This window comes from Bactrocera tryoni, chromosome 1 (assembly GCF_016617805.1).
Source record: "Bactrocera tryoni isolate S06 chromosome 1, CSIRO_BtryS06_freeze2, whole genome shotgun sequence".
NCBI lineage: Eukaryota > Metazoa > Arthropoda > Insecta > Diptera > Tephritidae > Bactrocera > Bactrocera tryoni.
In genome coordinates this window covers 11984286-12008748 of record NC_052499.1, presented here as the reverse complement: position 1 = coordinate 12008748, position 24463 = coordinate 11984286, and the positions used below count along the sequence as shown (strand labels likewise).

At 37.8% G+C, this 24463-nt stretch overlaps 1 protein-coding gene across 3 annotated transcripts; it reads left to right on the top strand.

Annotated features, from left to right (window-relative positions):
* Positions 1–1976: 1976 nt before the first annotated feature.
* Positions 1977–7363, top strand: LOC120766450 (myb-like protein AA). 3 transcript variants are annotated; one of them, XM_040091964.1, is made up of 5 exons: positions 1977–2158; positions 2219–2403; positions 4392–4454; positions 4522–4684; positions 4776–7363. In XM_040091964.1, exons 2-5 carry the CDS (start codon positions 2312–2314, stop codon positions 7209–7211), a joined length of 2754 nt encoding a protein of 917 aa, XP_039947898.1. In that variant the 5' UTR covers positions 1977–2158; positions 2219–2311; the 3' UTR covers positions 7212–7363. The 3 variants fall into 3 exon arrangements, with proteins under 3 accessions (XP_039947898.1, XP_039947899.1, XP_039947900.1); XM_040091965.1 differs by having other exon boundaries at positions 1977–2162; XM_040091966.1 differs by having other exon boundaries at positions 1977–2166.
* Positions 7364–24463: the final 17100 nt, after the last annotated feature.

The following is a 24463-nucleotide window of genomic DNA, read 5'->3' as shown; positions in this document are numbered from 1 at the left end:
AGAAGAAGCAAAATTCGCTCAGAACAAGTAAAAAAGACAATTTGCCGTGCATTCAAGAGGTAAATTTACTCACTGAACTTTACAAAATAAAACGTTTTAAGGACAAATATTTGGCTACAAAGTTTTTTTTTTATTATTTTTTATAAAAGTAACAGAATATTCCTTAGAACAATAAACATGTTCAGAGCTTGCAAGGACACAAAAACTTTTGTATTATTATTTCTATAAATACGTTGTAGGTGCAACACAGGCACACAAAGCTATCTTTTCGCACATTTAGCTAAGAGAAATCAATAAATTATGCTAATGACACCAATAATGCGCTAAGCTGTTTCGTCTTCTACCATAAGCAGGGAGACATCGAAACCCAGCAAACAAATTTTCTTAGAATATTTCTAGAGTTTTGCCGTTTCCATAGAAAATGTATCAACGATAATATTATTTTGGTGATTTGCAGTGATGTATTTATATATTCGATCCCAACAAGTGAACAGCTTAAAATGCCGGGAGCCTTTCACAAATTTGTAAAATCAGTTAATGTCAATTGCGGATAGTCTTCTGGTACGCCGATGTTATAGCTGCCGAGCTATTTCAATCTCAGTCCTATAATGGCTTGGCATTAAAGGGGAAAGTGTCTTGATGTTTCCACCTCAAATTTTCCATACAACTTTAATAACTTGCGTCCGAGAACTTGACTCCACATGATTATAGGCCTTACAGCATGAAGCCATGCCTATTCGACAATTTTCAACAAAAACTCTTAAGATCGCGGGTTAAGGACAAGTAGTTCACTATATAATCTGCTTTCTTACTCTAGGGCCTAGAGTCTAGGCAAAGAGGATCCCGCAGTCGCAGAGAAGCTGGCCGTCTATCAAAGTCTGCTAAGCGCACGCGAAGTCGCTTGGGGCAATGCTGGAAAGCAAAGACTTTGAGAGATTTAAGAGGTTACATGGCTTAAAAATTAAATTTATTCGAATTTTTTATTGTTACAAACATACACAATTAACAACAAAATTCTGAAATTTTTGAAAAAAAAAATATTTTAAACTCGGCCATTGCGACGCCATTTCCGGCGACAACTCGGAAAAAAGATGCGTACGCGTTCGTAGGATAACTCCTTACTGGATCTTCTAAAGTGGGAAAATACGTCTTGTACTTAAAACTTTAACTTAGAGCTTGGTCGAAGGAAAAAAAACTGAAATTCAGATTTTTGGCAGACATTTTTATAAAAAAAATTTAAATTTCTGTGAAAATTTCGCGAAATTTTTTTTTTCAAATAGTTGTATAAAAAAATCTTTCGTCTAAGACTTTAAAGTAGTTCGCGAGAAATCTTGCTAACTGACTTCATAAGCAAAGTTTCGAGAAAAACGCGTTTAAGGACGGTGCACTTAGCCTAGCTAGCCCCGAGCGGCCAACTTCTCAAGGCTGTGTCTCTGAAACTAATACTCGTCTCAACTTGAAATTTGGGATAACATTCTAGAGGTGTTATAGAGTTTAATAAGACAATAAAAAAATCGATTTTTTGAAACCCATAAACCCATGTAAAAGCATAATACTATAGACCTCTAGATTCGAATAAACAACTGTGGGAAAGTGATGCTTTGAAGAAAAAAGTTCGTATACCTGTATTTAACTGCTTTTGCCGCCACGACACTCTGCGACTTCGCTACAGTTCCTTTGGTGTGGCAAAAGTGAACTTGCTCCTCAAATTTACTTCGGGTATTTCTTCCAGGACATAACCTCTCAAAAGCAAAGTAAGAAAAATACTTTTTATAAACATTTCACCTTGCGCATATATACATATATCCTTATATATATCATTATCTATATATGCACATATAATATATTGTAATATATACTTATAACGCTTTCAACCAACAAATGTCGATACACTTACCGATCGTTGCCTTAACAACGGTGAAAACGAAAACAAACAAGAAACCCATTTCGCTCGAGGCTTTTAGTGGTGGAAGTAGCGAAAAAGGCGTTAAGTATTGTCCTGCTCTTATGTGTACAGCACAATTACTATTGTCTATGTGTGTAAGTATTTGTGAGTAATTGCCTGCAGGTACGCAGGACAAGGCAACGGTTGGCTTAATCGTCGCAAACAGAGGGGGAAATGAGCTCAGCGTATATTGTCAACTCCGTTGTTGTCACTGTAAGTATGTATGTGCGTGTATTTCGAATAGTTGGCCGCAACAAATTGTCAAATTTTCAGTTGTGCAGTAACAGTTGAACGGTTAAGTGGATTTTCGTCTACGCGAATATACCAATTTTGCCAAATTTCTGCTCTCACGCGCTGAGCAACTTAATGCAGTTGTTGTGGAGCAACATGTATCCCCAATCCGAGTTGGATAATTACAAGTTGCAAGTGGATTTGCTGCAGGAAAAGCTTAAACAAAGGTACACACTCACATAGATGTGGAGGTCAAGTGGCAAAGAAATAATATACATATATGTATTTATGTATTATATAAGCTACAGCAGACACTGCAGTTTTGTGTGTAGAATTTTTTGTGAACTTGTTTGTATATGCAAGTAAAATTTACATACCAAAAAGTAACGAAATCATTTTCGAAAATTTACATATTTCAATACATAAGTATTTTTCAAGAATGTGTCTTAAATGGTAAACTAATAAATGTGTGCATTCAGGCGGATAAATGCCATACGGCTACTAGAATATTCCACGAGAAACTACCGATTTATATGGAGATATGTGAGCTACCTGCCTAGATAATGGAATCATTAAAAATATTAAAGCATTATGATTTTATTATCCTTAATAGTCCATTCAACTAAATTCAACCCCGACGCTTCTACTGGTGACAAAAATCGATGACTGCATAGTTCGCACTTAAGCTGAAAGGTTAAGAAAATATTAGGAATTATCGAATAAGCCACGTTTGTATATAAATTATGACAAATAAACACCCGGAAATTGTAACTAAATTCCCCGCAAAAATGATATTAAAAAAAAAATGTATTTTGCCACGTTGCCAAATTTCATGTGCGGAATCGTTGCGAATGTTGGAAAAGGCTTATGGCGATACAATTTTATCAAAAACTCAAGTGTTGTGCAAAGCCTTCAAAGAAGGTCGAGAGATTGTTGAAGACATACTATTCCTCGTTCTGGACAACCTTCGACCTCTTCAACTGATGAAAATATTAAAGAAGTGGAGAATGTGGTGCTTGAAAGTCGTCAGGCAAGTGTTAGAGAGATGTCAAGAGAGCTCGACATCTCTCGCGACTCCATTCGAATGATTTTGGTTGATATTTTGGGTATGAAACGCGTTCTTACTCGACAAGTCCAATTAAAGCTGAATTTTTTTCAAAAAGAGTACCGTAAACCGGTCTCTTTGGAAATGCTTGATCGTACAAATTCCTAACCCACATTCATGGAGAGCATTATAATTGCCGATGAGACATGGGTTTATACATAGTTTGATTTGCAAGTTTACAATCATCGGAATTTAGAGAAAAAACGTGCCGAAACCAAAAAACTACGTAAAAGATCTTGAAAAATCAAGGTGATGTTCATTGTTTTTTCGATATTCTTGGTTTGGTGCATCATGAATTTGTTCGGGAGGGACAGACAATCAATAACGAGCTCTATTTGGTCGTATTGAGGCGTTTGCATGAGAACATTCGTCGAAAACGGCCGCAATTGTGAAAGCACAATTCATGGATTTTACACAATGATAATGTTCCATCGCATCGAGCCACAATCAGCCACCGTATTCGCGGGATTTAGCTCCGTGTGATTTTTTCTTGTTCCCCAAATTCAAATTGCCGCCTCGTGGAGCCTGTTTTCAGTCGATCGAAGAGATAAAACAGAATTCGCTAAAGGTGTTAAAGGCCATCACAAAAAGGGCTTACGATAAATGTTTCGAGGACTGAAAACATCGTTGGCATAAGTGTATTACATTTAATGGCTAAATATTTTCCGTTTTATTTACAATTTTTGGGTCGTTTTTTGTCACAATGTATGTGACATGATCAGCTTTGGTGTCTCCTACGATTGAAATTAGTGGTGATGGCGAATAGTTGAAACTTCCTCTTCTATTCCGTTTCGATTATGCCAGTTGTTTGTTCTATTGGCCAGGAGTAGCGGGCTTTCGGACCATTGGTGCCCATTTAATCGACATTTTGTTACAATCATAAAAAAGTATAACCCATTTTAACCAAATTTAAATTTATATTTCAATGCAATACCACGTCGTTCTTGTTGGTAGACCCTGTAGTGTATAGCAAACTCGAATATCATAAATCGTTTTCAAAACTAGCGCACTGACTGTAGTTTTAAGCAGTTAATCCACAATACTACGAACTTCATTAAACAATATTTAATACCTATCTCCACTTTCTCACTTTTGCAACACAAAATGAAGTGAGGAGAACCGCCAACAATTGCAAAAAGAGCTTCAGCAGATTCTGCAACGACGCAGCGAGCAGTAAGTAGCCATATACATATAAATACAAGCAAAAAATATACAATATTTTTCTCACCCGTTTGATTAGCGATAAGTCGGTACGAACGAAAATCCGACAAAAGTACCAGAGCTTTCTGGATGAGCAGGAACGGCGCAATGAGCGCAACAAGATGCTGATGCAAATGATCGAGCGCATCGATCAGCAAACGACAGCGTTGTCAGCGCGCAGCGAGCGACTTAAAATGATGAAGGTAAGTGTAATTAAAACCCATATCCATACATATATATATAGTATATACCAGAGCGCTAACAAACTCCTAACACTAAACCTTCAACCTGCAGCTCCAATATGAACGCTACTTCGCCAAATTAATGCAAACTCAACCGGTGCGCTGCACACAAAATGCTATGCCAACAGCTAGATTGTCAGCAGAAGCTACACCCATAACTGCCATGACAGCGTCCACACAGATACCTGTGTTGCTACCCGCCATGTCGGCGCACCCACCAACAACAGCGCCGCCTATAGGAACACTTAGCGGTCTGAAGAGCGAGGTAACAACTACAACACCGGTGTCTGCAATCCCAACATTACAACCGGGGCTTACACACATAGAAGCCATGACGGAAGCACAGCCAGCAGCTCTAACGCCACGCATGTGGACTTTCGCAATGGCCACACCGACGCCGGCCGGATTATTGCTCAGCGGAGCGCCGACAGCGTCGATGACTGCTGGCACACTACAAACGGCAGCTACACCATTTGAATTCTTACAGTATCCGTTCGGTTATGGACCGGTTATCCAACAGCACACACAACAACAGCAAGCGTCTTACGCTAATGTAACACCAACTGATCCTTCGATGGCATTTGCAAATCGGAGAGATGTACCACAGGCCTCTAATGCTGATTTGACCGAGAGAAAGTATAGTGTCCCAAATGAGTACGAGCTAACGGATGATATGGTATCAACAGCAGAAGCGGCTACGTCAACAGAGTTTCCCTCCATAGGAGACAAGTCAGTCGGTGAAATGTCTAACAAGCAAACTGAGACAATGCCGTATTCTGTGGATAGAATGGTGGACACAGGTGAAATGGAAGGATATGAATATTCTCAAGCTACATCGCAGGAAAAACCCACGCATATAACATCTACTCAGACCCTCGAAAAATTGTCAAGGCATGAATCAGACAATGTCACACCAATGAAAGCACCTGTAGACAATGTAACCCCTGTATTTAAAGAGCCGAATTCTGCTCTCAATGAAGTTAACACTAGTTTGTCGGCGGTTAAGCTAGAAAACGATGATATTATGGACAAAGCAATTTCTTTTACTGAACCGACGAACAACTCTCAGGACCAAAAAATGGGCTCAAGGCCTTCTTACATCTTTGAAGACGACCACCATAGCACAACTTCGGAAGATGCTTTGAAAAAAGGAAATACCATTAAGCTAAGTACAGCGGAAGAGCATAGACGAAAAATTGCAGAAATCGAGCAGCGATACGGCACAATGGATACTGAAGGAAATAACGATTACGCCAATAGGAATATGAATCCAGAGAGCAATGAAACTGGTTTTGGCTTCAAGCGTTTCTCAGAAATTGTTAATCCTAAAATGGAATCAAACGCCGAACATCTGCAACCTACGAACGAAAATTTAGATAATCAGTCATGGCAATCGCACACGGGCTCCGTAGAGAATGCATCACTGGCAGTCACTTCTAGCATACCTTCAGCCTCAAAACCTCTTTCGAGTTCAAAAATCGATAATATTGAGAATGCCATTTATGGCGAGCTTGTGAATAACCAGTTGCCCGAACCTGAAGTGACGCCCACACGAACAGCAGCGCAAGGCTTCTTCACTGAACTACTTGAACAGCAAAAAACACCTTTGGAAAACAACCAGCTTCAGGAACCTACAGCACAAGAACAAGAATACACAACAAATCTCTCTGGAAACATTGGGAGCAGTGATACCGGAGAACTAAAACCAGAGACCCCTATCAGCGAGGCAACAGATCCACAAAATCAGGCCACTTATGGCACCTACAATACAGAGATTCAACAGCCTACGAACACATTCAACGCAGAAAATGCTTACGGTACCGGGGAAGCAACGAATAACTATGCTGAGTATCCAGTAGAGCAAAAAATAGAAGCCGGCTCCACAGACACAACTGATCAGCTACAACAACCAGTCTATTCACAGCAAGATTACGAAAATTATGATGCTACACAGTATGGCAACTACGACCCGAATGCTTATCCCGGCTATATCTATGATGAAGCTACGGGACAATATGTCGTCGACCCGCAATATACCGCCAACGATGCCAGTAACGCGGAAGCGCTCTATACCACGCAAGATTATACTGAACCACAAGAGCAACAACAACAAAATCCAGTTCAGGGAGATAATTACACCCATGAAGACAGTAATAACTCTACAGCAGCACCTGCTGCCACTGAGCAAACATTAGACGCCACACCAACGCCTATTGAGCCTTACCCACCGGCAGCGGCCGTAGAACCCTCTGTGGCGGCAGCAGTGCCTAGCGCTCCGAATGTAGTTAAGCCTACCTCAATTCTATCGACGGCGGAAAAACATGCCATGCAGAGCGATGCCCAGAAGAAGAAGAAGCGCGTTATATTCGTGGACAGCAGCGAGACGGATGACAGTTCCAGTGCAAAGGCGCCGGCGGCTAGTGCGACCAATGCAGGCAATGAAAGTGACTTTGACTTTTCAAGTGGCGCAGAGACATCCGTGGGCTAAGAATTGGCGAAGTTGTAAGGTTGGCACGAGGTTATTTTTGTTACACACTTTCGAGTATTTCACAGATGTATTTTATTGCACCTTATAATTACACAAATATGTAATTTTTTGTGAAATTACTAAATAAAATCCGTAGATAACTCTCATCTTAAGCTTAGCTTAGTCACTCGAAAACGTGGTCATGAATAGAACATACGTGCATTGTTTATACGATGATCAAAAAACGACGGTAAAAACGCGATAGAGTCATCTAACTGGGATTTATGCAAAATTACTAAAGTTATGTCTAAAACGGTTGATCAAAAATATAAAAAGTTCCTATTGGCACTTGATCGAAGGGACTGTAGGAACATGATTGAAATACTCCCTGGTCACAGCCTGGAATGGGGCTGACTGATCGATAAAACTGCGAGAATTGTCAAGAGCAAGGCAAGAGAGAAACAATGGAATATCTTTTATGCGCATGTCCCACATCGACAAAGCTACGCTTTAAGCATTTGAGATCCCCACAGTATGAGACACTGAAATAGGTACCGTTGGTGAACTCACAGAGTATGTCGAAATTCGTGTCAAGCGTAGGCAAACTAAAGAATGACTACTCCTCATCGACTTCTTAAGGGAACTTCATCTGGTATCGCAAAGAACCAAAACTGGTATTTGCAAGGTTCATTAGTCTACCAGAATAAGCTAGCCTAACCTACTTATATTCTTGAAGGGTTTAATGATGGTAGGGAATGCTAGGACTTCCACTCTTACATTTTTATTGACGTGACTGATCTAGGACCCTGCATACTGGTCTTTCAGGGCGTACGTTTAGAGGTACAGCCGCAAATGGAAAGCCAACTCCAGTTCTTTCCCCGGACTACTTCAAGGTAAGCACTGTTTTGGATAGTTCTTGTATAAATTCAGACAACATTACAGATCACGAAAATATGGTCTGTTCTTGTATGAAGAATGATTCGCTATAATCTCTCAACTGGATTGATAATGGTGGAATTAATGAGTCCTTAACTTGCTTAACTGGGAGCGAACAAGGAGCGTCGTATAATGACTATTGTAGGAGCTGTCAGGAGGTAGAAGAAGAGGAGACTATAAAACATCTCCTGTGCGAATGCAAGGGTTTGTATAGAAGCACAATTGCAACTATCGATCGCAAGATTCCTGGCGAAGTTTCGGAGGTTGCACAGATAAAACTGTTCGTACTGATGAACTTCATCAGAAGCGGTGGTTGGTTCGGAGTGAAGACAATAGAGTGAGGGGATTTTAGTCCAGCCGGTCTCACAATGAGCCTCCTAAAGACTTACCTGCATCGTTAGACAGTCACTATACCTACCTACTACCTAACCGCAACTAAGTCTATACGGGATATACAATAGTTGAATCAATCAAAATGTTTCTGAACCAAATGTTGCACAACATTGTTGCAAGTGGCTTATTTATAACAATATAGCTTGAGTTTTTCATTAAAGCAACTAATTCTTTCTGAGAAGAATACAGCGAGCAAATGTATTTGTCTGTTTTCTGGGAAAATATTGTTGTGCGGCTTCCATTCGGACAGACAAAATAACAAAAACATATTTATCAAAGTAGTTAAGCATTCGCGAAAGTGGCGTGAAAAGTATACAAAATAACTCAATGCAAATAAACAAACTAATAGAGCACAACAATCAGCTATTTTCGAGCCTCTATGCATACACATCTACTTAAAAACTTACATACACACGTTTGTATATATAGAGGAGGGTACATGAAAGTTTACAGATGGACTTCTGAATTTACGCTAATGTGACTGTTCGTGGGTCTGTTGAAGGCAAGAAGTTTTACTTCTTAAAAAATGATTAAAAAGAAGAATTCGATGTTGATGATGTCAGAGATAATATTGATCTTTGTGCAATCGATGTGTTATGTAAACTGAATTGATAGCTGAGCTGATAGAGATTATATAGATTTGGCGATTTGAAAATACTTAATGACGTGAGGTATTATTTGGCAAGGCAAGACTAAAAGCTTACTTTTCACCTCTTATTGCCTAAGGTTAAGTTAAACTCACCGCATAGGAATTGTTCTGTGAGCAATAAATAACTGTTACCAAATAACTCCTACTATTATTATTAAAACTTCGTCAGTTGTCTTTATCCTTTACGTGTTCACGTCAGTTGTACATACATCCCAAGGGCAGACAGATGTTATGCACTTGGTTTTTCCATTGAGTGCGTGTTCTCCATCAATGGGTCTCCAGTCGAAAGAGCTTTTCACTGGAACATCATCTTTCATTCGAATGAAGTTCATGGCTTCATCTTCTTCGAGATTCACCGCTAACGTAGATGGCTTCAAAGATCTTGGAAGGTACAGTTCTCTCGAACTTGGAGCTTTCTCATCTCGGTTCGTTGTTGTTTTGCTGTTTCGACGGGGTCGGACCGTAGGGAGAGCGGTGCCAGATGTTTAGGATTAGTTGGACATACAAAGAGATAATTAGTGTCATGCGGGGACGCGTTGCATGCTGGACATATATTTTATATGGGGTCGATTCCGGATAAGTAGGAGTTCAATCTACTATAGTATCCAAAACGAAGCTGCGCAAGTGTCACAGTCGATCCTCGCGGCAGCTCGAGCTCGTCGTGTGCAGTGGATGACTCAAATTCGTCATTCATTGATAGGGAGTCGGTGAAGGTGCTTAAGGTTCCACTGTGAATGGCGGTACATGTTTGAAGTCAGTTGGGTCCGAAGTTTGGTCGGCGTATTGTCTTATGTCGTCAACGTAGTTGAGGAAGTACCTCTTGTTTGTCCTAGGAGGCGGGTCCGCTTCATGCAGATGACTGCAAAGAGGATTTCTACGAAAGTAACCCAGAAGAAATTCATTATGCTCCTTAACTGGGAGAATGTGGGCATCGCTGTGCAGATGTCCGATAAGCGACATTAAGAGGGATCCCGTTGTTGTCCGGAGTACAGTGTTCTGATATGTCTGAAGCTTCCTCATCTGCATTTCATCCAGGCCACCATATTGGTGGGGCTTAGTTAAGTACCGACCGGCCGATTGCCTTGTATGTCGCCAACAACGTTTCTTTGCCTTTTCACCATGTGCTGCCGACTAGTGACTTGAGGATTTTGTTGGGGCTCTGTTTTTTGCAATAATCGAGGTCGTGTAAGGAGTCAAAGAGCAAGGCTGTCGAGTGTCACATCTAAAATCTTAGGTTGTTATCGTCCATGTTTCTATAATAGGCCGGGATTCATGAGAGACTTATAGTTCGTAATTTTTGTTCGTCGAGAGTGACATCTGCTTCTCAATTGTGTACCAATTTTACAGTAGGTTCCGAGATACATATACAAATGCTTAACTTTTCAAATGTATAGCTGTAAACCGAGACGTAGTTTCCAAGACGCGACGAATCCTTGTTTGTGGTCTCTCCGTTGCTCTGGTTCACCTCATAATTCAAGAGTCTGTTAAAATATCAGACAAAGTAGTTATCGGTCCATATTCTCTAGATCAATGCTAGTAAACACAAGAACAAATGAATATGGAACCATAATGTATTACGGCATAGTGATCAAAGCGATGAGCTGGGCCCTAATCATGTCAGCTTGTTGTCTTATAGCTTTAAAGATGCCTGACTTAAAATATATACAAACATTTCTATTACATATACATATGTATATTAAAAAAATTTCCAGAGTTCATTATCAAGGGTAATTTCCATTCATTTATTTTTTTTTATTATTACTCAATTAAAAGTCTGAATAGTCAAGCTGTGCAAAACAATCAAACCTATAGACAGCTGGTCGTAATCGACCGCGCAACTTTTCATAGGCGATTATCTTCACACCATAACAAATGAACCTAGATGATGAATAGGCTCAAGTATATCAATTTCTATTCGATTTTGACTAATTGTTCCAGCGATTGTGTGAAGCTTGCGGTAAACGCTGATAACCATGAAATACAATAGCATCGGACAGAGGCGGAACGAAATTCCCACAAATGAAGCGCGGGCGCGTGGCTATCTCCGCGCCAGTTATCACCACACCGGCGAGTGTTTGAAACAACAAACGAGCGCTATGAAGAGGCGTAAGAAAGTAACGCAAAAACAACACACAAATAAATAAATATATGAGCTGGATTTTGTTTACGAAAAATTGCGCTCGCTCAGCGCAAACGAAACGGCAATTGCTTTCAACGCAGAATTATGTATTTATATTTGTGTGCAATTCGTAGTCCATCATTGGCATAGTTTCAGTTTCATTTTGACTAAACAATTCGCAGGGCCTACGTGACTAAGCTCATGTACGCTTTCGCGGACGGTTCAATGCGCTCCATATGCGAAAACGCTCAAGCGGGAAGCAAAGCCAGGCGATGAGCGCACTTGAAAATCAGTGTTTAGTGAAAAGTGTCACCTTACTTCAATTACATCTCACCGGCTCGCCGTCACGAGTTGATGAAGCCGCGCGCGCGCCAAAAGCGCTGACCTTGCACATTAAGCGTTCTCGTAGTTTTTATTGTTGTTCTACATGCGGTGCTACAACAACAATCAGCTTTCGAAATTTCACCCTACTTCTGCGATCGCTTAATGCTTGTACAGAGAGTACTTATTCCATTCAAAGTGTCGCTGTTGAGTAATACCGGCGACAAGCGGTGAAGGCACCAGTTCCGAGTGCTCGCGTTCCGAGTTTAGTTTACCGCACAGTCTGTCAATTGTCAGCGCTTTTATCAATATCAGCGTTGCGCGAATGCCGGCAAGTCATTTTTATTTTATTGCCGTTGTGTGACTCTGTTGCTACGTCATCAACCGCATGAATGAATTATGTTTACGCGCTTTGTGAGCGAATAGGAAACTTTTCAAAAAAAGTAAATCACTGTGGGCAACACATACGCTTGCATGGCTGTATGCATGTGTTGGCATATCAATATTTAGATTCGCGTCATACGGCTGATCACACGGACTGTGCGGACCACATGATCGACAATGAAAGTGACAGCGAGAGCATTCAAAGTTCTATCAATACACAAATATATTATTACTTTGTAATTGAGTGTATTCACGTGCATTTTACAGTTTTGAGCAATAATTTATGGACTTGCGTAAATTTGTTTGCAATATTTATTTATCTATTACTTTCATTAAAATTAAATTTATGATAATTTGCTGTACAGTTTTATTGGAAAAAATAAAGCTATATAATTACGTATTTTCACGGCAATATTTTTGATCCAGCAAAATTTAAAAAAATTGAACGTAACATGAATTCGACTATGGATGAGTTATATTTATGTTAGCTACGGTTTGGAACTAATATATTACTCATAACCGTACATAATTCTTATATGCACAATTGTTTTATCAATAAAGTCACCATTTTACTGCAGTTTTCGGGATTTGGGCTGTAGGGTAGGATAGGTAGATCTTCACAAGAAAGGCAGTGTGAGGCGGGGCGTTGTCGTGATGCAACTTCCAATCGGCTGCGATGTCTTGTCGGACCCCACTGACCCTTCGTTTGAGGCTCTTGAGGAATTCCTGGTAAAATTTGGCGTTGACGATTTGTCTAGGAGGAACAAATTGGTGGACGATGCCTTTGATGTCAATGAAGACAATGACCATCGTTTTCACTTTGGATTTGCTCATTCATCAGCAACCTCTTCCCAGCCCTCCAAAAAGGCATGGTGCAACCGAAACACACCACTTCTTACTAAAGCAACATTTGAAAAAGCCTGCTTGATCATATCAAACGTCTTTGTAGCAGATTTACCGAGTTTCTCACAGCATTTAATAGCGTACCTGTACTCTAACGAAAGCATCATTTTCGGCTTGCACCATTCACAGAAAATGTTTGTCCTGACTCTCCAGGTGCTCAGACGAACGCCCTCTAGCGAATCCAGTTGGTGAGCGCACTCTCCGAAGAACAGTCGCGCGGAAGAAAATCAGTCCTATTACTTTCCGGACAAACTCTGTATATTCTCAGCTACGGCTGCTATATTTTCTTCACTGCGTGCTGGTCGTACTCTATTCGGGCGAATATTAGGCAATAATGAATGCTGGGTCTCAAGATGAGTGATGGGGTTGCGAATACATAGTACGCTCTGTATACCGATATTTGCGTTGTTTACTCTGACTTAAAATATTCATATTGGCCGAAAAAAGGAACTAAATCACGAACAATTTTGCGCTATTATTTTTTACTTTCGAAGTGGATTAACTCAGCAACAGTACATTGAAGAATTTCATTTAATTTTTGACAATTAGGCTTCATGAAGTACTAATGTTTATTGATGAATTTTTTTTATTGGTGAATTAAATATAGGTAGAAGATCGCTCTAAAACGAGTCTCGTAAAGGTCGTCCAAACGCAATTATTGTTCCGAAAACTATTGATGGTATGCGCCAACAGATATTTCAAGAGCGTCTTCTAAGGATTTCTTATTCCCGTATGGAAAAGTAAGTTAAGAGGTCAACGTTTTTTATACCTGAAGATGCATTTGAAGCGTTCACAGCGCAAGTTTTAGAGTTTTCTCAATCAGAATGGCAAAGGTATTTCGACAATTGGTTCAAATGTATGCAAAAGTGTAGAGATCTTAATGGATAATATTGTAAAAAGCAATAAAATTATTTGTTATGATTAATATTTATTTTTGTTTTCTTATTCCAAAACATAAAAGTCAGACCTCTTATAATATAATATACATATTTTGTATAATTATTTGTATATTCTAATGATGAAAATATACTGTTCAAGCTATTAATATTATAAATACCACGAAATTAGAGCTTGTTTCTTTTTAAATATTTACTTTATTATTATTATGTATTAAATACTTACAATTAAATTGTAAACAAGAAAGTCAAACAGTGATTCCGTACGTGATCCGCACAAATGAAGTTGTTTTCGAATTAATAATAACTAAAAACTAAACGTCATTAGCATCTAAGTGTGTCTAAATCCGTTAGAATACCCCTTTGAGACACACCCACAAACGCAGCTCAAGAGTGCTCAATAAATCACGTTTCTTGCTGAGCGTCTTTGGTGTTATTTTTGTAAGTTAACACGAGTTTGAGGCGCGAACACAATAAATAAGGTATTGTTTATTTGAAGACACTAGAATCTAAAATGCATGCAGTTAGCAGGCGTTATGTAATTAGTTGACAAACTCGGAATTATTTGCGGCAAAGCTTGGATAATATTATTAATTACTTTTTTACTTAAACATTAGTACCAGTCTGTTAATTGGCTCGCAATAGCCTTAGAATATTTACGTTGTATTCTGAGATATCACTGATAATCTCTTAAGCTACGTTCAACAGGATTCTGACCATAGAAATAATATACTTTAAAGCTATGTCTACCGATATATTTCAATCTCAGTCTGGCAAAAGCCGGGAAATAGGAAAGGAAGTGAAAAAATTATTCTACCTCGCCTTTCTCCATACGAATTTGACAAAGAGCGTCCAACAGAATCTTTAGCCGCACCGCGTGTGAAACTTTTGGACAGTGTCGAGTCAGAACACATACAGTTGTGGTGAGATTGATTTTGCTAACAGCCTCCGTAAGTACCTCTTACGGTTCAACTCTAGAGCCTCTGATCTCGCAGTTCACAGGTTCTGCTGGTTGACCAGCGCTTGCTGAGCTCAGTGGAGATCCAAAAATCTAACACCAAAGTGCAACCGGCTTGCTTACAATCGGAAAAAAATATGAAAAGAGTGTCCTTCAATAACTGGACTGCTAGTGGGAAACTCTGTACAAATTATGTGCGTACCCAGTTACCCAGAAGAAATTAATAGGCAGATGAGTTGGCCCGCTCGGGACTAGCCAGTAATACACTTCCTCTAAGCTTTCCTACACCTCAAGGTTTGCTTGAAGCAATTTACACTAGAGAAACGTTGGCAACACAGGGCATATACGTAAGTACATTGGGTTAGTGTTGATGATGGACGCACCAAAAATCTTCTACTTTTATTTAAGAGGAAGCAAAATAATATTTTAGGGATTGTCTTAGATCTCACCTTCAAAAACTTTGTAAAATGGAGTCGGCAGAATGCTGAGCATGCGCGGAGGATGATGTTGAGCAAAAGTTTTACCTTTGCGATTTTTCAGCCTTGTTCCGGTCTTCCACGGCTCCCTGGTTCCAATTAAAAATACATTGAGGTGGAAATAAATAAGGAATTTTTTCGAATTTTTTTTGGTTAGGGCTTCATTGGTTACCACTAGCAAGCAAAATGAGCCTACACATGAGTTAAGTGCGACCCCTTGCGCTCTGACGTTCCTGTGCTTCCGCTTCCAACCATTCAACCACAATGCAATTGGTATTTAAAGAGTCCCAAGCGTCCTTCACGCTTACGTTCCAGCCGAATTCAATGAAATTTTGGAATTCTATAACCATTCAATGACATTTTTGAATCGTAAGCAATAATCTGACTGAGTCACAACAAATTGCGGCACCATTAATTTTTTCAGGCCATCCATCTTAATTCCTTGCTTCCCACGTTCATTGACAGTTACATAACTGAGATTTTCTAATGCAGCAACAGCATTAGTCAGCCTACACCTAGAGATTGAATGCACAGGCAGACATATTTATTACTTGTATAAGCGCATGAGCGTCACGACTGTCAATGGCGTACGAGGCTGGTGGGACAACAGCGCGTATACGTGATGTCAAGTTCAATGTCGATTGTTGTTGCTCATACGCCCAGCCCCTCGCTGAAACTATGGCACGGTTGGCTATTTTTGTCAACAGCGTGGAAAATATTTTGCACAACATTTTTTTTGTTGTTGCTGTGAGTGATGTAAATATTTTGCATGTTCAGTTATGGGGAAATGTTGTTATTGTGCATGTGACTTGACAGTGCAGGCGAAAATTATTAAATCGAAATTTTTAATTTGATGCGTTATAAGAAATCCTAGTGTTTGCAATTAAGGCAGAAGTGTTTTTTTATTATTTTATTATTTTGTTTATTTATATGTTAATTTAGAATTATTTCAATAAATATTTATTTTTTTTTTTTGGAAATTTTCTTACAAATGTAAAACAGCGCTTGCCATAACACGAAGACCATCGCAGCATTTCGGAAATATTTTCTACTCGCTGCTTAATTTGCTTTAAAAATCAGACGCTGCAGCTGCCAGGCGCATATCCGACTGAGAAGTAATTCAAAATAGCAACAATAAAATTGATCTGAAAATAACTCACTGCGAACACGTGTGTAATAAATAGAAATCGCCAAATAAAGGGGTCAGCACTGGCGTCTAGTAACTAAAACAGCATACCACAAAGTGTTCGCCTAATAAATATTACCAAACGCACTTGTTTGTTTTGGCTATGCGCATGTAAGAAGGTGGGCACTACCGGGTCTTAAGGTGGTTGTGGTTGTGGCTGGTGGGAAGGATCAGTGGCGGCTGGTGGGTGGGCAGACAGACAGACAAACACGCCAATAATTCTATTATCAACAACTCAAATAATTTAGACATTTTTGCGCAGCACTTTTCGTACACACCGTTGCGGTTGTAGAAACAAAAATTCAACGGAAAAAATAAATTAGAACCACTTGAGTAGTACATGAATATAATTTGTACTCATTGATATAATATATAATGCTTAATATGATTGTATAGTTTGTGGCACAACAACAAGTGCATAGTCACATGCAACAACAACAGCAACAAAAACAATTGTGTGTGTTAAATAAGTTTTATAATAAGCATCGCTGAGCTCATAGGCGCGCAGGTGCTCCTACACAGGCACACTCACTCGAACACACATTTGCTCTACGTCAGGGTTTGCACGCATGAAAGCTCAGTGGAAGCTGCGGGGTCGGCACGCAAAGCGCAAGCAAACGAATGGGGGCAATGAACTTCAAATTACCGTTGCATGTGTGTGTGTGTTTCTGGTGTTTTTGTCATTTTATTTCATTTTATTTGGCATTCTTAGTCTTCTGATAATAGCGCGCGATTGTGTTGTGGGTGTTTAGTCGCTTTTTGCTGCGAAAGCGCACATACATACATGCGAATGCAAAGAATGCCAGCGCTGGCAATCGCTGCGCGTCGGCTTATTTGCAAAACGCAATTGAGCGTATAAATGTGTGTGCTTTCGTATTTATTGACGCAGTCTTTGTCGCCCCTCTTTTTCTTTCTATTTATCGCTGTTTAAAGAATATGTTTAGGTATTTTATTTAGGCTTTAGGATATGGGCTTATAGGTAGTTAATGCTATTTTTTCTCTTTTCTCCTAGTTGCCGCTAGTGTTCTCTCGAAAAGGTATGTATATATTGCCACCTAAAATGCAAAATAACGTAATATCACTTTTTATAAATTTACAGGCGAAGATAAAACGACAAAAAAAACTCAAATTGAAACAAATCTTGTGTTTTGGTTTTAAAATGGTTATATATTGGTTATTATATCTGACAGCGATTTTCGTTTTTTTTTTTGTTGATACGCTATTTTGCATTTTAGGTGACGATATGTATGTATTCTTGCACATATTTAATTATATATTCGGCTCTTTATTATTTACTCACGAAATTGCTATTTTTATCATTGTCACTTTTATTTGCTTTACTGTTACTATTACTGCCGTTTGAGCACACAATGTACGAAAAATGTTAAAAGTGAATTATAAGTGAATGTCAATCGTATGGTTTCTAACAGATTATATGTTTTATTAGTTAGTTATTAGTTTTTTATATCATAAAAGGGCATGAAATGATCTTAGTCTTGATTTTGAGCGTTCAGTTTGTATGGAGCTATAGGCTATGGTGACTCAATCTGAACCATTTCTTCGCCAATTATAACGTTGTCTTGGATAATGATTAATGCTGAATTTCGTGCAGATATCTCGTCAAATAAAGAATTTCTCCATATAAGAACTTGATTTTGATCATTCAGTTTGTATGGCAGCTATATGCTATAGAGGTCCGATCTGAACAGTTTGTTCGAAAATCATAACGTTCTCTTAGATAATAATTTATAGAAAGTTTTGTGAAGATATCTCCTTAAACAAAAAAGTTTTCCATACAAGGACTTGATTTTGATCGTTCAGTTTGTATGACAGCTATATGCTATAGTGGCCCGATGTCGACGGTGCTGTCATATTAGCAGCTTATTGAAGAGAAATGGCCGTGTGTAAAATTTCAGGGTGATAGCTCGAAAACTATAGGACTAGTTCCACTATATAGAGACAGGGGAAAGACGGACACCTGTATGTCTAAATCGACTCAGCTCGTTCCGCTGATCATTATATACATATGTATGTATATCTCGAGGCTCTGTGTGGTTTTAGTTTACAAAACTAATCACAACATAATGTCGTTTTTCCTATACTTGTATGTCGTGGTGAATAAGAAATCTGCGTTGGATATAGTGAGTAGGAAGTGAAGTAAGTAGGAAGAGCTGTGAATTATATAGTTAACATAATAACTCTAAAGCCTCTAGAATTTCTTTATTGGAATTTTTCTTTCGACTTTTCTTTCTAAGTCGTCGACAAAAGTTACTGATATTTTAAAAATCAAATTTATCAAACTATCATTTCGTAGACCTATCTGAACTAATATGGATGTGACTTATGCACTTTTTACCATCGAATTTCTTTAGTAACTCTTTCAGCTCTTGAACTTTAAAATTTAAACTCTATCACGGACCCCATGAAATGTTGATGTGCCATTGAAATAGACAAAAAGCTGCATGAATCTTAAAAGTCGTTCTCTTCTAAGCAGCCAAGTAGAGCTTTGTGGTTCCAAGCGTCGAAAGCGAAGTCTAGGAAATATCTGCCAATCATGGTCAACTGTATGGATGCCAATTTCATTTCTTTACTGCCACATAAATGCCCTTTTAGTACTAAAGATTATTAGTATCAATACCCAAGAACATTACGCACACATACATACAAACATGCATGAATAAGCGCTTGTTCCTTACCATTATGTTCTATTACTCCTCTGTGAACCAACGAAAAGTGAATATTTTTAAGAGGATAAACGCGCCCCTCAAAACAAGGAATATCTAATTTCAAGCGAGCAAATGCGAACATGAAGTCAACAACTGTAGTTCGAGTGGAAATTCCGGCTGTGGCCTATAACCCACTAAAATGAAACTGATGCTCAACGAAATCATGTTATTCGCGCAATAATTTATTGGTGCTGGGTCTTCGGTGTGCGGCGCTGAAGAGGATGATATTGAGAGCATCTGTAAGTGATATGCTCTAACATTGTTTTCGCACTTTTTATTATGCGCATGTTAAGTAAATATGAAGTGGAATGGTTGCGTGTACAACAGATGATGTGTTGTTGTAAATGGCAGAATGCGTGCTTGCGTGTATGTGTGTTTGTGCGTGTGAGAGGTTAGAATCGCGCACACTTCGGCCATGTAGTAGCAGACATAACAACAAGTAAAATGTCTGCATGTAAGCCGAATAACAACAACAACAGAATATGACAAAAACAACTGCAACAACAATTCGCATAGCCTGAAGTTGCAAGAGCAAAAAATAGAAGCAAAAAGAAAAATTCACAAAACTAATCGGAACAACTAAATTCAAGCAATAAAATCTAATAATAACAACAACAGATATGGATTACATTCAATAGGACTCAATTCCGATTCGAATTTGTGGAAATAGTAGTTTTAGTAGAAAGACTTTTTTTGAAAAAGTTTTTAAATCGAAAGTTTATATTTGTTTCTTTTTTTTCAATTTATTGATTTTGTATAGCTAATTAAAAATTATAATTAATAATTGTCTCAGATCCGCTAACAATTATCTTCCAGTTTTTTGTACAAGAAAAATTTCATAAATTTTTATGTATTAAAATATGAGTATGAAATGTCAATCCCTTATCAAGCTGATAAATTTCCATATATTGTATATAATCGATATTTCGATTTAGGTTTTGATATCAGATAAAGCTTTTGTTTTGAAAAATGTGTTTTATGATAAACAATCGATAGTTAATTTCATAAATGTCTCGATAAGATTACCGATACAATTTTATCGATTATTTAACTTTAATTTAGAGCATTTATCAATATTTCGATTTAGCTTTTCGATATCATATCGATACTATTATCGATATAAATTTACAAAATCGATAATACTAGCACTAAATTATCGATAAATTTATATACTAATACACACAAATTTATATATTATTATAAAATTAATATATAAATTTATCAATAACATTATCGTTGAATTTATATCGATACTTTGTTTTAAAATCTTATCAATGACTTCGTTATGTTTAGTCTTTGATCACAATTTATTAATATTCCAATTTCATTTTTGATATCATATTGAAGTATTATTTTAAAATTTGCATTTCATTATATGTATATGTAAATATTGTAAATTCAAAATTATCGAAATTATTTAGAATCGAATCTAAATGATTATTTAGACTTAGCATTAAGTTGCTATTTTAAAACTTGATTTTTGTGATAAGCAATCGATAATTTATTTCTTGAATATCTTGATATTATTTCCGATATATTTGTAACGTTATCTTTATGTTTAATATGGATCACAAGTAATCGATATTTCGATAAAGATTTTGATATCAGGTAAAGCCTTTTGTTTTGAATTTGATATTTTTTAATAAACAATCGATAATTTATTTTTTAAATGGTATCGATGGTATTGTCGGTAAATTTATATCGATATTTTCAAGTTTTGTTTGAAGTCAAGTCATAATTTTTTTGAAATTTGTATCTTATGATAATTAATAGATATGTTGATTCGATTATTTAGATATTAAATTAAGTTGATATTTAAAAATTTGTATTGTATGATTGGAAATCGATAAATTATTTCTAAAATTATAATAATTTTAAGTTTAAATTCTTAATCCAGAAGAAAAGCTTCAAATTTTATTTATTCGTTATTTCGTAGGACTCAATTTCCTCAATTTTAGATCTAGAAAAGACAAGAGCATGAATAATCGATATTTTTAACAGAATGATCAAAATTAAACGGATATATCTATAACTTTAGCGTTAATATTCCTTTATATACCTTTTTCAAATAACATAGAAAGTCAAATGAACGAAGCAGGTGTATGTGATCAATAAACAACAAATAATCGATTTTTTAATCGAACATATCGATAACTTTAGACATAATTTTCCTCAATATACAAACATATGTTCAAAAAACACAAAAATATAAATACACGGAGCAGGTGCCTATGATCGATAAACAACAAATAATCAATTTTTTTAATCGAATATATTGATAAATTTGGACTTAGTTTTCCTGTATATACTTTTGCTCAACTAACACTAAAAGTTAAATGAATGAAGCAGGAAATCGAATATATCGATAACTTTAGACCTAATTTTCATCTATGTATATAAATTCTTTCAAATAACACAAAAAATTAAATGAATGAAGCAGGTGCCTATGATCGATAAACAACAAATAGTCGATTTTTTTATCAAAATTCTTAAATATATGAAAGAAAATAACTATGGCGGCATTAATTTCAATAAAATAGTATTTAAAATAATAATATTATTATTAAGGTTTTTGTGATTAGAAATCAAATATTTGATAAAATTTTGCCAACCAGAGCTCTGTTAAGTCATTGTGCGAGCATTTCACTCGAATATACACAAATTTTGTTTGCCGCTCTGTGCCTAATTCGCCGATCATTTCCCATTTATGCGTTCCATGACTTTGAGCGTCGTCGTCATGGTACGATAACAACGTCTCCCAGCCGCTGAGCTGCTCCAGCGCCCAACTGAATTTACGACTACAACTCGGTTTAATGAGCAGTGCTTCAGATGTATTGCCGTTTTAGGTGTTGGCTTTATTATTGTTGTTGCCATATTTGCAACTGCCGATCCAGTTGTTGTTGTGGTGCGTACGTTTCCTGTACATTTTATGATTTACAATTATTTCTTAGATTTTACTTTTGCATTTGCACCAACTTCACTGTCAAGTGCTCACACATATATGTATGTAACAGAAATATAGGTATGTGTGTGTGTGTGTGAGTGTAAAGGTAAATGCGCTACTAGATTTTCTGGTTTCGCGGTTAGTGCTAACATGTCGCGACGTCCAGTGCCACCGTTGAAATCTGCCTTCGATCATGAAATTGTTGACATTCAACACCACTGGCTGTGCAGCTTCTGTTGTTACACTTTGTGGTGGCAGCAGGTTGCCACTTTGACGCACCATTAACGGTTTTCGTTGTTGCAACATATCAATGCACATGCCTTTACATACATTCACACACGCGCCTGATTAATGTTCTCGTACATATAATGCGTCTAGCCAAACAACATTTATGGTGTTGTTGCATTACGACCCAGTATTTTTGTTCTTTGTTGTGTGGGTTCTTTTTTTGATTTTGAACGCATTCTGACACAAGTTCAAGTTCCACATTTCAGCCTCAAGTTGATTTGCCTGTTCTCAATCGGCGCGCGCTCTCAATCTCCATCGGGGTATATTCAATACTTTTTTATGAGTAAGCAGTGATTTACCATATTTCTATATACTTTCATATGAATATACTATAGAAATATGTAAAAATTAGTTGTAAATATCTAATCACTGAAGAAATTTCTAAATAAGACTCATCAGACCTTTGGAGGCCGCTGTACACTTGTTGAGCAAAAAAAGAATAAGAGAAAGACGGATATTATAGATACGAACACCGTTAATGAAGCCTTAATGAAACCAGTGCGTTGTTATTTTGCAGCAATCCTAATTTGTTCCTTAAATGAAAGTGTTTTTTTCTAACTCGATGTCGAACCGGTCCAATAAATCCGCACAATAGAGCCCCGTGATTTGTTTGCCAGTGTCTCTAGGTAATCGATCACTACTAGTGAATACTAGAAAATGGTGATCATCACTCTCACAGCCGACAAGACAGTCTTCAGTTCTCCGGAGTGGGGTGAAGTCCATTATTTTAGTTGTTCTTTGTTTTTGGATGTGTTTCACTGGATCTATATTTCGTCGGCCGTCACGCATTATAGCTCAAATGATTAAAACTCGTAGAAAACGAAGTACCTGTAAGTCCCAGCTCTTGTCGTGAAGCCATTGAAAAGTTGTCCCATACCTCTGTTATTGAAAATAAAATCGAAAATTTTAAAGAAACAGCGCCTGAAAATCGGCGTGTTGGCATCAGAGAGATGACTCCGGATCACAACATCACAACAAAGTTATTTGGTTTTATGTTTTGGGTATGAACATTTCGAAGCTGAGGACTCTACATCCATCAAACGCATCATTGCTGGTAAAGAGATGTGGTTTTAACGGGTTTTTCAATAAAAGTGCCACAAAAACGGTTTGCGATATCAATGAAATTCGTTATTCCTGTGAAATTATGTATGGAACTCGATTTCTTTTGTGTGGCTACCACGAGCATACTTACAGAAGTCCAGACGCTGAACCCAATGCTGCAATTTCACGTTCGATATTCGTACGAAGTTCATCAGTCGTCGCTGGCTTGTTGGCATAGATCATAGACTTGACGGAGTCTACACGCAATGGTCTAACGGCGTCAAATCGGATGTCTGAGGTGGCCAATTGACTGGACCATTTCGTGAGATAACATTCGCTGTGTGGCTTGTGGCGCCGTCCTGTTGGAACTACATATTGTCCAAGTCTATATTATCCTATTCGGGCCAAAAATATTCGGTTATCATTGAGCGGTAGTGATTCCCATTCACAATAACGTGCTGGACCATAAAAAGCACCAAACCGTAATTTTTTCGAGATGCAATGGTGACTCATGAAGGACGTGTGGATTGCTGTCTGACCAAAACGCATATTTTGCTTATTGACGAAGTCATTCGGGCAGAAATGAGCCGCACCGCTGAAGATTATTTTTCTATAAAAATCCGGATCATTTTGAAGTTGTTGATCAGACCAATTTACGAGCATACAACTATTCTAGTGGTCGAGAGGCTTCAGTTCTTGCGTCAATTTGATCTTGCATGGATGTAGGTCAAGGTCTTTTCCCAAAATTCGCGACAATGACGTCACAGAGATGCCAAACGCTAACGGCAGTAATACTCTCGACACTGCGTGCACTTCATTGTCTCACTGGCACGGGAACATTTTGTACTGTGCCTGTGAATTAAAATTTTTCCACTAGACGCTCAATTGTTGATCAGACAAGACGGTTATGACGAGCATAAATTGGACGTAGAGCCCTTAAAGTTGAGGCCACTGACTCCGAATTTCGATAGCAAACTTTAATAATTTTGCCCTGTATATCTTTCCATGGTGCTGCCATTTCATCTTACTAAAGATAAATTTCCAAAGAGCGTT